Source organism: Protobothrops mucrosquamatus, unplaced genomic scaffold (assembly GCF_001527695.2).
Source record: "Protobothrops mucrosquamatus isolate PMUCROS unplaced genomic scaffold, P.Mucros_1.0 scaffold315, whole genome shotgun sequence".
NCBI lineage: Eukaryota > Metazoa > Chordata > Lepidosauria > Squamata > Viperidae > Protobothrops > Protobothrops mucrosquamatus.
This window is the reverse complement of record NW_015386655.1, coordinates 218,560-234,262: the sequence shown is the minus strand read 5'-3', so window position 1 is coordinate 234,262 and position 15,703 is coordinate 218,560. Positions and strand designations below refer to the sequence as shown.

General features: G+C 40.8%; 1 protein-coding gene across 1 annotated transcript; it reads left to right on the top strand.

Annotated features, from left to right (window-relative positions):
* Positions 1-2,660: 2,660 nt before the first annotated feature.
* TAZ (tafazzin) lies at positions 2,661-14,801 on the top strand. The gene is given in 11 exon segments (XM_015815103.1): positions 2,661-2,931; positions 4,850-5,008; positions 5,735-5,851; positions 7,772-7,817; positions 7,932-8,017; positions 10,020-10,100; positions 10,256-10,297; positions 10,378-10,440; positions 13,366-13,418; positions 13,556-13,633; positions 14,181-14,801. Coding segments are annotated over 10 exon segments (777 nt in total). The 5' UTR covers positions 2,661-2,931; positions 4,850-4,899; the 3' UTR covers positions 14,283-14,801.
* Positions 14,802-15,703: the final 902 nt, after the last annotated feature.

Genomic DNA, 15,703 nt, shown 5'->3' with positions numbered 1-15,703 from the left:
TGCCATAGGAGAAATATTTCAACTAGCACTATATTCTTATATCTTCCTACTAATACAGAGGTCTTAAAAAGCTAATGCAGCATGCAGAGATCCTACCGGTATTAATTCTGCATAATCTGTATAAAATCTTGATTTAAAAAAAGGTTCTAGGCCACATGACTACACTGTAAAATATGAAAGCATGCTGACAAAATTGCTAATGACCAGGAAAAAAACATAAAAATGAAATTTTATTTTAGCAATATTGGCTGTACCTAATCCTGGTCTTCTGCTTGAATTAGAAGTTAATTTACAGTATATTATTTTAAGTAGAATTGTATGCTAAAAATACATGTCTTTAAACTCTCTCCACATATTACTTCTCCAAAACAGTCATGATTGTTGAGTATGTTCATAGTGCTTTTGAATAGACCTTGTACAGTATGTTTGGATGGATTCCCTGCCCAGCTCAAATGAACTGGAATCAAATTATGTTGGCAAGTTTATGGATACTTGGCAAATATAGTTAGTGGAAACATGGACATTTTCTCAAAGAGGCAGTAAGGTGAACAAATTCGCTCATACATGTGGTGCAAAACAACTTCCATTAATTATATTTAAAGAGATTGCTAAGGTATAGCAATTCTCATTCTCAACTTGCAAATTAGGTGATCCATAGCAAAAAAAAAAATCACGAAAGATTGAATTTAAACGAACATAAAAACCCTGTTGTATTTAATGTTGGGGTTTCAACGATGCAAGAGGGCAACCACGCAGAGTAGACCCATGGCGAGATAGGTAGCAAATAAATTTAACAAACAGTGGATACAATCAATAGCATTTGAATCGGCTCTTAAAGGCCGAGATTTTTTGAACAGCTTTAATCTTGATAAAACTACTCGTGGTCTTTTGCAGAAAGGTGGAGTTGCCCTGTCTGTACAAGTGTCAATTGTTGACACATGACAAGAGGGGCTGGAACGCTTGGGGTGGACAGAGGCCTTACGCGAATCTCGGTGCTGCGTGAGATTTTTCCGCGAAGTCTTCTTCTTTGCCTGCATAAGTTGGGGAAATTGGGATGCGACCCGGATCGTCCCCCCCCTTTGAGCCCTGCATAAACTGCGTCTTTAAGAAGCTTCCCTCATTTTCAGCAACGCGGAGAAATACGCACTCTCAACAGCAGACTGCATGCTGATTTTCATATTCCGCCCCTAAAGTCCCGCAATCAAAATGACAAAAAACCCCACAGCTGTTTACAGATCAAGACGGACCTCACCTCGTGGGAACGGAGATGCGGACCGACAAGGCTACTGGGAAATGTAGTTTATTTAGTACATTACGTGCTTACTTCTCGCGACAGTTTGCTTTTCGGCTCATCGCCCTAGATCAGTGTTTCTCAAACTTGGTAGGTTTGAGACGTATGGCTAGTTGGAGAATTCTAGGCCTACACGTCTTAAAGTTGCCAATTTGGGGAAACACTGCCTTAGGTTCTCACAACCAGTGGCCAATTGCATGCATATATTGAGTCCTTTACATATTTACTGAAAGGCAAGCCCATTGAATTCATTTGACTTCCTTCCCAATGTGTAGAGCTTGTAACAAATACACCAAAGAATGTAGCTGTATCACAGTTACCCAAAGGCAATCCACTGATTTCACTCGACATCCTTCCAGATAAGTGTATATAATATTGAAGCTTGAAATAACATAGACATGTATTAAATTGGATGCAATATATATTGGATGACCTGAAAGACCAGTTTAAGGACAGATTGTCCTGGAGAAAAATCTACGTCAGTGGTGGCGAACCTATGGCACGTGTGCCAGAGGCGGCACTCAGAGCCCTCTCTGGGGGCACGCGCACCATGCCCCGGAGATGGCAACCGTCCCTCTTCAAACAGCTGCCCGCTAACCCACCGAGGTCCACGTGGCTGGATGCATCCCAGCACCCATGCACTCACTGGCCTCTGTGTGCAGGGGCCGATGGTGTCAGGCAGCAGCCACTCTGCCCTGGCTTGCCTCACCCCGCAGGACGAGCCTCCTGCCCATTGCTCCACCTGCCAGAGACCCCCTGGATTTCCCCCAACCCTGCCCGGCCCCCACAGGCGTCACTCCCCAGGAGCAACATTGAGGTGATCACACCCACCTTGGCCACACCCACCCAGTCTGCCATGAGCACAACCACGCCCACCCAGTGGGCCACGCCCACTGGCCCTCGGTGATAAATAAGTGGGTTTGGGGCTGCAGTCTGGGCACTCGGTCTCTAAAAGGTTCGCCATCACTGATCTATGTGATCGCTAGGAGCCCAAAGTGAATTGATGTCACATAGTCAAATGCTCAAATCAGAAAAGGGGAAAAAATTAAATAGCTGGGTGAGAATTACCTGGATCTTTTTATTTATTAAATGTATTTATTTGTATCCTGCCTTTATTATTTTTACAAATAAGAGCCCCGTTCTTCATGCATTTATTGAAAATGTTGGATTCCCCAGCTCTTCAATCATAAAACTAAATCCTTTATCGTCCCTCTTCCTGTAAAAATTGATCTGACGTTTTCCAAGTCACAGTCCTTGGGGCTCTTACCATAGAGACGGAGGAAAGCTAGAGCGAAACCCTTGTCTGCTCGCCTAGAGAGAACCATTAAGCGAGGACCTTTTTTTTTTAACCATTACATATTGGACCGGAAACTCAGACTTTCTACCCCACTCTCCTTTTCTCTATCTCCACGAGCAGCTTCGAAAGTGCGTCACTTAGGAAAGCCTTTTCCAGCAGCCCAGGGGCGGGATCCTGCAGAAATGTTTGATGGGGTTCCCTCCTTGGAAGTCCTATATTGGAAAGGTAGCGACGTGTGAAAAGAGATTGCAAAGCTGGGACGCGCTGAGGCTGCGCGTGTCTCTTTCGCCGCAAGAGAAAGAAGAGAACAGGAGGAGCATTTAATCACATAGGGGAAGTGGAGGTGAGTGAATGGGATTTAACGGGGGATCCAGGCGGGGTCCGGAGGAAGGAAAGAACAAACCACCCGATTAGAAGTCGTGTGCAGTAATCTGGGAATGATCTTTTGGACAGAGGTGTCACCTATGGGAGGGAGGCTTGCATTGTATTTCTGTGTTTGTAACGCTTACATAGCGGGTGGAAATTCAATGGGAGAGATGGACTCTTGAATTTGTGGCGGACAGCTAATGCATCGACGGAAGGTTTCACAGATACAAGGTGGCAATCACCAGGGTTTGTAGAGTGGGAGAAGCAGGTGGAATATATGTGAAGAAATCGAATGCTCTTTGTGGTTCAGTGTGGTTCATTGACTTTGCAAAGTGATGAAAAGGGAGGACTAGGCTCAAGAAACAGGTGGATAAGACAGGAGTTGCTTTGGAAGGGGAAAAACAGCAAATGGAATTTGGTTAGGGTTAGGTTTCCAGGCAGCCACCTAACCCTAACCAAATATATATATATGTATATTGCAGAAGAAATTGGAGTTGCCCTCTCCTGCAGTACTTTACTGTATCCTAGTTACGAAATGTGGGAAAGAAGGGTGATCAACAGCTTTATGTTTCAGTAGGCGAAGATGCTTGATGATATTGAATGGCATCTGGGTGGAATGGCATCTGGGTGGAAAAATGTATTATGGTTTCACCTGGTTGATTCAGAAGGGCAGGAAGTGACATGTTTACTGGAAAAAAAATCAGGATAGACTCTGGTTGTGTGTGGGACAAAGCAGTAATATGATTTCAACATTCTCTTTTCCTTGTCATATACAGTATTTATCTTTACAAGGGATTTACAACCTTTAAAAATTATTGGTGCCAAAATTCCAAACTAATGCTGAGATAAACTGGTTCTGTTCTCTTCTGCAAAAACTCTACCATCAGCTTCTCTTTAGAGTTATGCATCTCTTCATTTTTCCTCTCTTGTATCTCAGCAATATTTTTGGCTGTGGGTATTTTCCTATGGAATGAATTCTATGCAAGCAACCAGGGTAAAAGTTGCAATGATACCTTTTTGCTTGGCCTGCTGCTCCAACCAAATACTGAAGAAGTTGATACCTGATTTCTCTGCTATCTTGAAAACATGCTTATTAATTCGGTTCCAAAAAGGAAACGCTAAATAATGATGCTAATGGTATAAAGTTAAAATATACCTACTGCAGCTTATGTATCTAGCACCATCTGTGAAGGTAACTTGGACTGAGGCCCAAATTTGATACAATGAGGAGAGAGCTATGATAATGTAGAAAGAAAATGAGATTGGGAGTTTCTTCTTGAACCTAAAATTATTGAGAACCAGACCTTTAAAGCTTGTGGAGAACCAGTCTAAAGATGAATGAATACATGTGGGCTTACTCCAGAGCGTAGTCTGTTGTACCTCCATTTCCTATTTCTCCCAGATGTTATTCTTGATACAATTTATGTGATGTGCATCTCAAAATCTTTATTTGCCTAATAATAGTATACGTCCTTCATTTCATCCCCCAAACTGGTTTTTCTGGAGTTGGGGTGGATCTATGGCACTGACATGCTTTGTTAATAGTTTGCTTGAAGGTGTAATTAATATCTGCTCCTAAATGGCATATATGTGTCCATATGTCATACAGTATTATCAATAAGGATGTCTGAGGTGTTCTAATTGTGGAACAGTTTTTTGATGTTTTTTGGTCCAGCTTCCTGTTCTGTGGCTGTAGCACTTCCTGCAAAATATAGGGCATTTTTTTTAATGTTGTGTGGCAATCCTTGGGCGAGATGATCCTGTAGGGGTGTGGTGCCATAGCAAGTTGAGACTGAGACCTCCGAGCAGAGCAAGGATTCGGCACAAGCCTGTCAGCTGAGAAACATAATGGATATCATTGGCTGAAAAACACTCTGCTGTCTCTCCATTCACAGGGACAGCTGACAGCATTGCCTCTAGGCTGGGGATCACCAGGGATGGGAAGATGCCCCTGGAGGTGAAATGGCCATTTCCTCAGGCCCCAAGTCTGGCATGGAATTTGGCCAGCAGGGTGATCATGGGATTGGTGGGTACCTATAGCTGCTTCTGGACCAGTGAGTATTTATTATCTCTACTCTATTGACTGATGGATGATTGAAAGATGCTTGACTGATCAAGCAGATCTATGACCCTGAGTTTCCTTGGCTACGTTATCAGGGAGGGTACTTGGAATGTTAGGAACAGCAAAAAGCTCAGGTTGTGCTCATGTTCCATGTGACTGGAAGAGATCCCAGTCTTGTTTCTTCTATGTATAATGCAGTTTTTGGAGAAGATGTCCTGTTTTTCTGAACTCTGGACATTGATTAGCAACCCCAGGAGATTAGGGGGAGGGGAAACAAGAGGGTGGATACTAGCTCATGGACGGATTGATCAGCATATTAACTAGGTTTATATACCTTGCCTTTTCCAATGGTCAGTTTTGTCTGAGGACAAGAGCCACCAAAATTCTTGACTTGAGTCTACTCAGATCAAGTCCAACTCCAGGATATTTGTTTGCAGTTTTCTTGGCAACAGTGAAGAGATAATTTCCATTCCTTTCTTTTGGGATGTTTTTATAACTTTTTGCTTATGATCTTGGGTCTCTTTGATAGAGCTGTAAATTGTTTGAACATCCAAAACATTCTATATATCTGAGCTATATTCTATCTACCTTGCTTCAATCTGAATTAGATCCTGAAAACTCTGTAAGTGGGATTAATAAATAAAATTCATTTGAGTGTTTTATCTAAAATATTGTAGCTGCTGCCTTTCATACTGTTGCCTTGTTGTCTTTTGTTCAGGATATGTAAACAAGCTGAATATCCATAATGAAGAAGTTCTTTATGACCTAATCGAGAAGCCGGTTGGTCCTTGGGGGGAGAACTGACAGACATTGGTAGTCAGGACGTACCTACTGGGTGTAGAAACCCCATGCGATACTCTTCCCTTCCCGACGGTTAAACTCCTTTTGTAACGAGAAAAAAATAGAAACTCTGGGACCTAGTAATAAAACCCCCCTTAACCTCAGTTTGTTCGTTTTCTCCTACGAAGAGGGTAAAGGCAGATCTTCCATTAAGGCTTTTTAATTTGCTGCTATTAAGAACTAAAAATATACGCCTGTAGTTTTACAATTATAATACAAATAATATTGCTATGATTATAATTAACTTCATCTAGCAATAGCAGCAACAATGGCAACATAATTAATACAGGCAAGGAGGATTTATGAATGCACCAAAATAGATGGGTTGAGGCATGCAATGTTTTAAATGAAAAAATGGAAAGGGAAGAAAAAGGAGAAAGGAAATGAGGGAATTGCAGAGATCTGGAGCTTTTACGTTGTTAATTTTTTTAGAAACAGGTGGTTCAGGATTTGGCCAAAAGCAAATGAGAAAGGAAGTAGTATAGTAATTAATGGATCTTGCTTGATCAAATATTTAATCATTTTCAAATTCTAAGTTTATTACTCTGTCTGGCTATTTTTGCAGCAAGAAGGCAGTTGAGGATTTCCAGTGCAAATGATGTTAAATCAAGCAATGCTAGTAAGGGCTGTGAAACAAAAGCACATCTAAAGAGTTTATTTGATTTCAGTTATTTCTGTCTTTCAAAATTTTCTCTGATACTTTTCCTAACAAATCAAATACTCATTTGGAAAAAAACCACCATAATCAATCTCATATTTAAGTCTCTGAATCAATTGTTTTGTCTGTCTGTCCTTCAAGTTGAGACAGGTCAGGAAATTTGGACTACTGAAACTCTACTATTATAGGGTATCTTGAAAGCTTGCCACAATATCCTTCTTCCTCATTTTATACCAAGCAGAATCAAGGCAGGTTTATCTTGAATTTTTTTCTCAAGATTTTTTCACCTTTCCCAGAAAAGTTGACTTGGTTAACTCAATGGTTCTTGCATTCTTGCATTTCTTCCTCAAGAATATATTCATACTCCTGTTCATATATCTAGCAGTATTCAGATATATTTATATTTATATTTAGCTATCTCTCTCTGATTTTTACAAATCGTGATCAAATAAAGTGATGAGACCATGGTACTTGTTTAATTTGTTACTGCTTGTAATAAGTTCAGACCCACTTTGAATTAGAGTTTCCATCACAGATTATTCACAGAAGCATCTTTCTTTCAAGAAAATTCAGTGTGATAAAGCTTTTCTGCTCTCAACATTCCAATCAGTTTGAAAGATACAACTTGCAAATTTCTAAAGTGGGCAATCATCCAATCATCCAGTTAAAATTAGAATCTCAGGGTATTTTTTATCACAAAGTCCATTTTTAAAAATCAGATACTAACAATGCTGCAGTACCATCAAAGGTGAGGCATAAGAGAGCCAGTTTGGTGTAGTGGGTAGGATACTAGCCTAGAAACCAGAAAATAGTTCTATTTTTCTGGGTAAGCTTCAGGCCAGTCACTCTCTCTCGGCCTACTAACCCATCTCACAGTGGTGGTGTTATGGGAAAAATACAAGGCAGGAGTATTAGATATGTATGCTTTCTTGAGTTACATATAAAAAGGTGGAGCACATCAAACTACACTACACAACATTACACTCAAAGGTAGCCAGAGGAAAACTTCATTCCAGTTTTTAAAACAGAAACTAACCCACCCTTTCATGTTAAATCGAACCAGTGACATCAAACTCTGGCTCTCCTTTGAATCACAAAGCATTTGAAATAGTGATAGGTGTAAAAAAAAAAACCATTCTTAACTGCAAGGCTACTTCAACAGCTTTCCAACATCACCTGCTTTTTATGCTTGCATTTATTTTTCTGTTTGGTAGCAATAGGTTTGGCTTGATCCCATTAACGTTGTGTCTCCTACAGGTATCCTGAGATTACGACACGTCTGGAACTTGCAGAAGATGCGGTGGTAAATCACGAAGTGTGGCTTTCCCTGGAAAAAGAAGGGGCCCCATTCGGTCCCTGTTGTGTGGGTTTGGTGAACATACGTCAGTACTGTGACATATTTTTATGGCTCTCTTAGGACTCCAACAGCTGCAGATATCTGCTTTACCAAGGAGCTGCATTCTCATTTCTTTAGCCTTGGGCGATGTGTTCCTGTCTGTCGGGGTATGTAGCCAGTTTACTTGATAGAGGAATACAGATAGATCACAATTTGTATGAGTTCAAAACATGCAATATTCAGTTTATTGTAAAATTGAAAGCAGGTTTTTTTAAAAAAATCTTTATTGATTAGCCCTTGAGCAATATCAAAGTGCAAAGTTCCAGCAACAAATCATTACCAAAGTCTGATAAAAGCAGTTTAAAATAAAATTTGATAAAATACAGTTTAAAATGGAACTAGAGTAAAATATGACTTAAGGTGAAATTGGAGTAAAATACGACTTGAAGATGAAATTGGAGTAAAATACAGTCTAAAATGAAATTAAAATAGAGTACAGTAATTTAAAATACAGATAAAATATGATAACAATACATTATATCTTGGAGTCACCCTTGCAATCTACCCCAATCAGTCCCACATATGCAGATCTCAACCGAACCATTTTGTTTAAATACTGTGCTGCCTTAAATGTTATTTTCAAGTTCTGGCCAGTGTACTCCATTCAACAAAACTATACCCCTAGGGTTACTCAGTAAGCAAACCATATATCTGGCTCCATGGACAGAGAGTGGGAGAACATGTCCAGTACAAATTACAGTGGGTTTTAAATCAATTACCCTCTGATCACACAGACGATAACTTCCATCACGTACGTGTCAACGTAAACCTTAAAATCTGTACCGATGACAACATGTGTGCAAAAATGGAGAAAAGGAAGATTCCATTGGAGGAAAACAGTATAAGTTCAAAAAAGATGTTCATTACTACATTGAAGCAAAAATTTCATGTAACTGAATGGCACGAACATGGTTATAGCAACGCTAAAACTAAGATGAGATATTGGGATGGCTGAATTTACAGTGTGCACTATTATAAAAGACACAGGGGAAACAAAAGGGGAAAAAATGAAAGGTGTACCAGCTTTTTGTGGTTTGCAAACATTCTACAACATCTTCTGTGTTACAACCACAGAAACAGAATGTAGATATATGAACTAAGAATTGCAGTCAATGAATGGATTAAGGAATGCAATAAAAATGCATTCCTCTTGGCAGAGTAGCCATTCAGAACAAAACTTTTAAGTTTGTTTAAGAGAGAAAAGAAAAAGAAACAATGAAGTAGAACAAAGGTTTAATGCTGATGTTGCTTGATTTGATTGATTTAAAAACTGAATTTAATGCAATGTTAAAATTACTGTAATATTTACATATACATATAAACATGTTTAAAATGTTCCATGGCCTATTTCTATCAAGCTGGAACCAATTGCCCTATTTTCCATAGAAATATCACTTCGAATAGAGCAAATTAGAATTATGGGACTCTTTTGTGGGATTCATTAACCAAGGCAAGCAGCTCTTGGGATAGAAATGGAGAGATGATATCAGGACCACAGACAGTAGTGCCTGAAACAAACTGAAAAGTAATTTTCCATCTTGAGATCCTCACTAAATATTGAGGCAGCAAGAGGTCTTTGGACCTTTATTTCCCAGTGTTGCACCGTCGTATTTCCATAAAAATAATAGTGACCTATAATGTTTTTTATGGTATCTTTATTAAAAATTACTACAATAAAAAGTTAATACCAATTAAAAAATAGAAGGCGCAGAAAATAAAAATAAAAATACTGTAATAACAAAAGAGAGAGAGAGATGAAGAAATGACTTCCTAACTTCATAGCAAGTGTAACCTATTTTCATAACTTAAAACACATTTTGCACATTTTCTCTTTCTCTTAAAACACATTTTTGCAGAACAATTTATTTCTCCCTAGAAGCCTACCTATCTTAATGTTGCTGAGTAGATCCACTAAAAATGGCCAGTTGCTTTACAGATGGAAAAAGGGTCTCTAAATAAAAAATCCTATAGATACTTATGTCTTCTTTTCTAGGCAGGAATGGCAAGTAGTTTGGTTGGGGATATATGTTTTAGGAGCCCCCCTAGGAGTGTAGGTAAGGAGCTTGCATGTGAGTTGGAAAACCTGGACTAAATTCCTTCTTTTCACAGGAGATGGAGTCTACCAGAAAGGCATGGACTATATACTAGAGAAGCTAAACCGTGGTGACTGGGTGCACATGTTCCCAGAAGGTAGCAGTAGCCGAAAGCTGTCTGGGAACTTGCTGGGGGTTAGAAGGCACAGATGCGTTTCATAACACATTGCTGCCATACTTGGACTGCCAGATTTACTGGGGGACTTGCCATGCACCCAACTGCTCCACATTTTCTCCCCCTTTCTTTTGCAGGTAAAGTGAACATGACCCAGGAGTTCATGCGCTTCAAATGGGGTAGGTATTTTTCTAAGAAGTGAGGTGCATTCTGGAGTAACCCTGTCGCCTTTCATTCTGCTTCTTTTTCTTTCTTCCAGGTATTGGGCGTCTTCTGGCTGAGTGCCGTCTGCACCCCATTATACTGCCACTCTGGCATATAGGTGAGGCCTCAGTAAAAAGTGTGGGGTGAGGTGGAGAGAAGGGGAGGCAGAATTTGCATAGTGGCTGCCAATTATAGTTGCCAGAATAAATGTGAGGCAGGTCTCTCCAACCTTATTAATCCTCTAACACCTATTTAGGAAGAATAATATCAGAAGAGGTGGCTCTTCTCATTCAGGACCATAATAGTCTTGAAAGTGAAGCAGATGTGCTCAAGGAAGCTGGCAGGAACTCACAAGTCAGTTAACCATCTGATGAAGTCATTTGTGATGGCTTAGTTAGAAGATAATAAACATATTTGTTTGAAAGTGCCACAAGGTCTTTTCTGCCCTAAAGTAACACGACCACAACATGACCTTACTGGTTGATACTTTCCTTTTTGGAAGTAGTTTTCTGAGAAGGAGTCCATTCAAGAAGATTATTTTAAAAGGTAAAGTGGCAAAGCACTGCAGAAGGACCTTTTTGTATCTGCTAGCTCCTTCCATGAGCAGGCAAAGAAGCGCTGCAACTGTGGGCACTCTGGAACAAACTCTTTCCCGTCCACATATGCAAGCTGAACTTTGGGAATCGTGTTCTTTGGCCAAGTCCCTTGGATGAGTACAGCTCTAGTGTGAATCTATTTCCTCAAAGCACATCCATTCAACTCCCATATCCAGTGTGAGGATGCCTCATTGCTTCATCTTAACGACATATCCCCCTGATGCAGCCCATAGTCTGTTTTGTATTTCGTATTTATCTGATCTGTTTTCTCCCAATACAAGGCTTGAGATTTGCACAATGCCTGAAGCTTCTGGGGCTACAGAGCTGATGATGGGGGGGGGGCTGGGGTCTGCCCAGTTCCCGTTAGCCACTTTTGACTACCTTCCCTCCCTTCTTCCTGGTTCCCTGTGGTGGGTATTGACCAGTCATGCAAGGATCCAGTACTAGTCCTGCTGCATGTCAGAGAAGATCCCACAGGGTGGGTGGGTGAGTGATTGAAATGGGCTCTCCTTCATCTTCATACAAACTGCCAAGATGCCACGGGAAGGTAGGGTGACTTCAAAACCAGCATCATTACTGTGCTGCCTGTGGGTCACAAGAGAGCTAGTGCTGGCCGAAGCAGTCAGATTCTTTCTCCCCTCCCAGAGTCCAAGCAGTGCACCAGCTGAAACAAGAGACTTTGCTCTTGGTGCTTTCCCCTCCCGGATCTTCTCTGTGATCTGCCCAGAGCCCATGTAGGAGGCAGCAGCGGCTGAAGCAGGAAGATCCTTGCACTTTATCCAACACTGCCTCCCCTCCTCATATGATGTTAGCAGACTGCAGAGAAAATGTCGGATGGGAATGTAAATAAGACTGAAGATATACTTGCTATAAATAATTTTACTGTCACAAGCATACTGTGCTACCTGCCTGCCCTTCCCACCAACAAGTGCCAGGTGTGATCCTACCAATTGCAGGTATCACCTGTGTACCTGTTTCATGGGATATAGTCTCTGTCCAATGTGAATTAGGTGTTACAGGTGACCTTTGCTGGGGATAGCAACAAGAGAGAACAGGAAGCAATAAAAAATTGTCATTATGGAATCCTGCCCCTCTTGCATAAAGAATAGTAATTGGTGCTAGTTTTTCCACACTCAGCAAAAGGAAGTGGGAGTCCTGGTGGGAGGGAAAATGCAATCATAAATTGCTGCATCTAAAACTTGCTCCACAGTAAGCTCTTAGGACATTGTCACTTGCTGGTCTCATTACCCAAGCAGAAGAGAAATCAGCTCTCAGGACAGAGCAAGATATGCTAGCAGGAAAGCACATTTAAAACAGTTAAATAGATGTGTCCTCAGGTCCCAATTTCATGATAATAATAAAGTATAACTTTACCTTTCTATATTTTATTTTGACTAGGTTTAGGTAATACGGAGAGCAAAGTTATATATGTTTAATGCTGATGCTGCTGTCATAATTATTCTAAACAGGCAGCAGCATCCATGGAAAGAATATCAAAAATCAGCAGGATGGAGGGTGGAGCATCATAATGCAAGTCTCACCCTTTTTGAATGTGCATGTTTAAATGGGGCAGGGCGTGCATGGCAGTGCTCCATCTTCCTTCTTGCCAATTTTTTCCTTCCCACCTCTCTAGATTGAGAATAGGATAGAGTGTAAGCATTGCTAAAGATCCCAGATATCCACGGTCATGATGAAAATGCTGAAAGCCGATCTTAATAAAATCTAGAAGACTGCACAATCCCCACCTCTTGATTAGAATTTTTATAGTAAGTGCCAAACTGTGTGAGGGTGAGAGAAACTGGGTTGCAATGATCCTGTTTAAATAGAATAACACCATTAGGAAAAACTTCTAAGAACGTCTGCATAATTAGCTGAGCATAGAACTACATATCTATGTAAACTAGTTGCATTAGGAACATGGAATACAGGTGGTCCTCAACTTAAAACAGTTCATTTAGTGACCGTTCAAAGTTATAACAGCACTGAAAAAAGTGACTTATGACTGTTTTTCACACGACCATTGCAGCATCTCCGTGGCCAGGTGATCGAAATTCAGAGGCTTGGCAACTGACTCATATTTATGACGGTTGCATTATCCTGGGGTCATGTGATCCCTTTTGTGATCTTCTGGCAAGCAAAGTCAATGGGGAAGCCAGATTCATTGAACAACCATGTTACTATCTTAACAACTGCAGCGATTCCCTTAACTCTGACAAGAGAGGTTGTAAAATGGGGCAAAACTCACTTAACAAATGTTTGACTTAATTTTGGGCTCAGTTGTGGTCATAAGTCAAGGACTACCTGTACTGGGGGTTTAGAACTGCAGGTTCTTTGAGATTATATTGTACATACATATGTAGGAATCTTGTTTTATGTTGTCATTTGACATCCCTGCAAGGATCAGGGTTTGGATCAAAAATAACTATTCTGTCTTTCAATTTCCCTAGGAATGAATGATGTACTCCCCAATACACCCCCTTATGTGCCCCAGGTTGGACAGGTAAGGGGTTTGGGGTTGCTGGATGGAGGAGGGGAGAAGGGATTCCAATTGGCATGGAAATTGGGAAAGTGGAAAGCACTGCATCTAGAAATCGTCATGAGAAAAGTGTCATTACAGGATGTTTTTCTTCTGTACAGAAAATTACCGTGTTAATTGGGAAGCCATTCAGTGTCCGCCCATTGCTAGAGCGTCTGCGGGCAGAAAACAAGTCGGCGGTGAGTGCAGAGGGAAAATACTGGGAGAAATGCACTCCATCGGTGGTGATGGGACAAGTATTACGTGGAAGAGGTTGAAAGCATGGTGTCCACAGGCAACAACCACAAAAGCTTCCATAGAAGCTCAAAACATTACATTAAAAAAACCTGAAATTATTTTTAAATCTTATGCCAGTCACTGAAGAGCCTGCTAATGCTGACTTTATTGTGGTCTCCTTAGTCTGATTCACATTGGACTCTTGACAATACAGTGAGCGTACTAGATGAGAATTGTTTAGATTTGTACCTTTTATCTGGCAAGCATCAGATTGGGAACGGTTGTGCACTATGGCTCTAGCAAAACGGGCTTTTGATGTGGCAAGGCATTAGCTGGATTCATACCCTCTACTGAACCATAATCTAGCCTGTGTAGTTTGGACTCCGCAGAATGTGTGTACACAGCCAAACCAAAGCCAAACTCTTGTTGATGATTTAACATGGTGTGTGGACCCAATAATTATAAATATGCTTGCATTGCTTTGTTGATTTTGGCTCTTTCTGGTTATAGATGGAGATGCGCAAAGCCCTGACTGATTTCATTCAGGAGGAGATCCAGGCCCTAAAGGAACAGGCTGAAAGACTGCATCAGACTTTCAAGCTACAGAGCTAGTGTTGACTAGACTAAGCAGAAGCTCTGTTACTGAAACATGGATTATGCAGTTGTGGTCTATGGCAAGAAATGTAGTCTTTGCACGGACTACTTTTAACTCATCGCTTTTAAGTTAAATTTTCTCATTTCTCCATCTACCGATACCATCCACACACCCTGCTGCAGATGGAGTGGCATTGCATGCAGAAGATTGGATGAAGGCTTCAATACCCCTTGTTGAGCTTCAGGCTCTCCTGACTGTACTGCTTTGGTGTCTGCCTCCCAAAGGGAGGGACTTGCAATGGCTACTGTATGTAGTTCCCTCTTGCTAGAACCTAGAGGTGCTGGGACAATTGCTGGTAATGCAAGAACAGGAAGAGGAAGGGATGGGGGAAGGAAATCTGTCTCCATCCTCTTGCAGATATCTCCACTCATTGGAGGAATACATAATGCATTTTGTAAATTTCCTCTTTTTGTAGAATATTGGTTTGCAAATGGTTTTATACTTGAAACTTCCCCAATAAATGATTCACACCTGTTGCAGCCTGGGTTAAGCTCCGAAGTGCCAGGGATTAAAGTTTTCTGCACATAATTCAGGTATCTTCATAGAGGAAAGTGTTTTATAGTACCTAGCAAAAGACCCTCCATTTGCCAATAGATACACCAAATACTGTAGGTTGTGAAAAACAATTAAGGCACTACTCTTAAAAACAAGCAAAACAAGTTGGCATAAACTTTTCGATTAAATTTAATCAGATATATGAATGTAACCCAGATTAGAAGCATACAAGTACCATGTCTATGGAGACAGAGTGGATGTTAGGCACTGATGACAGGAAAATAAATACAATATTAGAGACTGTGGTAATTATTCTTTTTCCCCCATTTAGTTGTGTCTGATTTTTGAAGACTGCCTGGACAAGTTTTCTTTGCAAGGTTTTTCAGAAGCAGTTTGCTATTACCTTCGAGAAACTGACTAGCCCAAGGTTACCTATACCACTATATCAAACTGACTCTCTAATTATCCATTAACAATGGATATTCATAAAATTTTGAACAGTCACAGATGTTATAGTGATCTACCAATTTACATAAAATGTAATTAAAATGTTCAACCTTTGACCCCATTAAACTATAAAAGATGATCTTAGATCAGTACAGTACTTTAGGACAGTGGTCCCCAACTTTTTTGGCACCAGGGACCGGTTTCGTAGAATTTCCCCATGGACTGGTGTGTGTGGGGGGGAGCATGGTTTCAGTTTTGATCGCTCACCTACCTCTCACCTCCAGCTGTGTGGCCTGGTTCCTAACAGGCCACGGACCAGTACCGGTCTGTGGCCCAGGGGTCGGGGGGGGGGGTCTCCTGCTTTAGGGGAGTATTCAATATAGCACTGAGAAAATATCCACTGTAAGAAAAGGCGGTGTCTTTCTGTCTGATACTT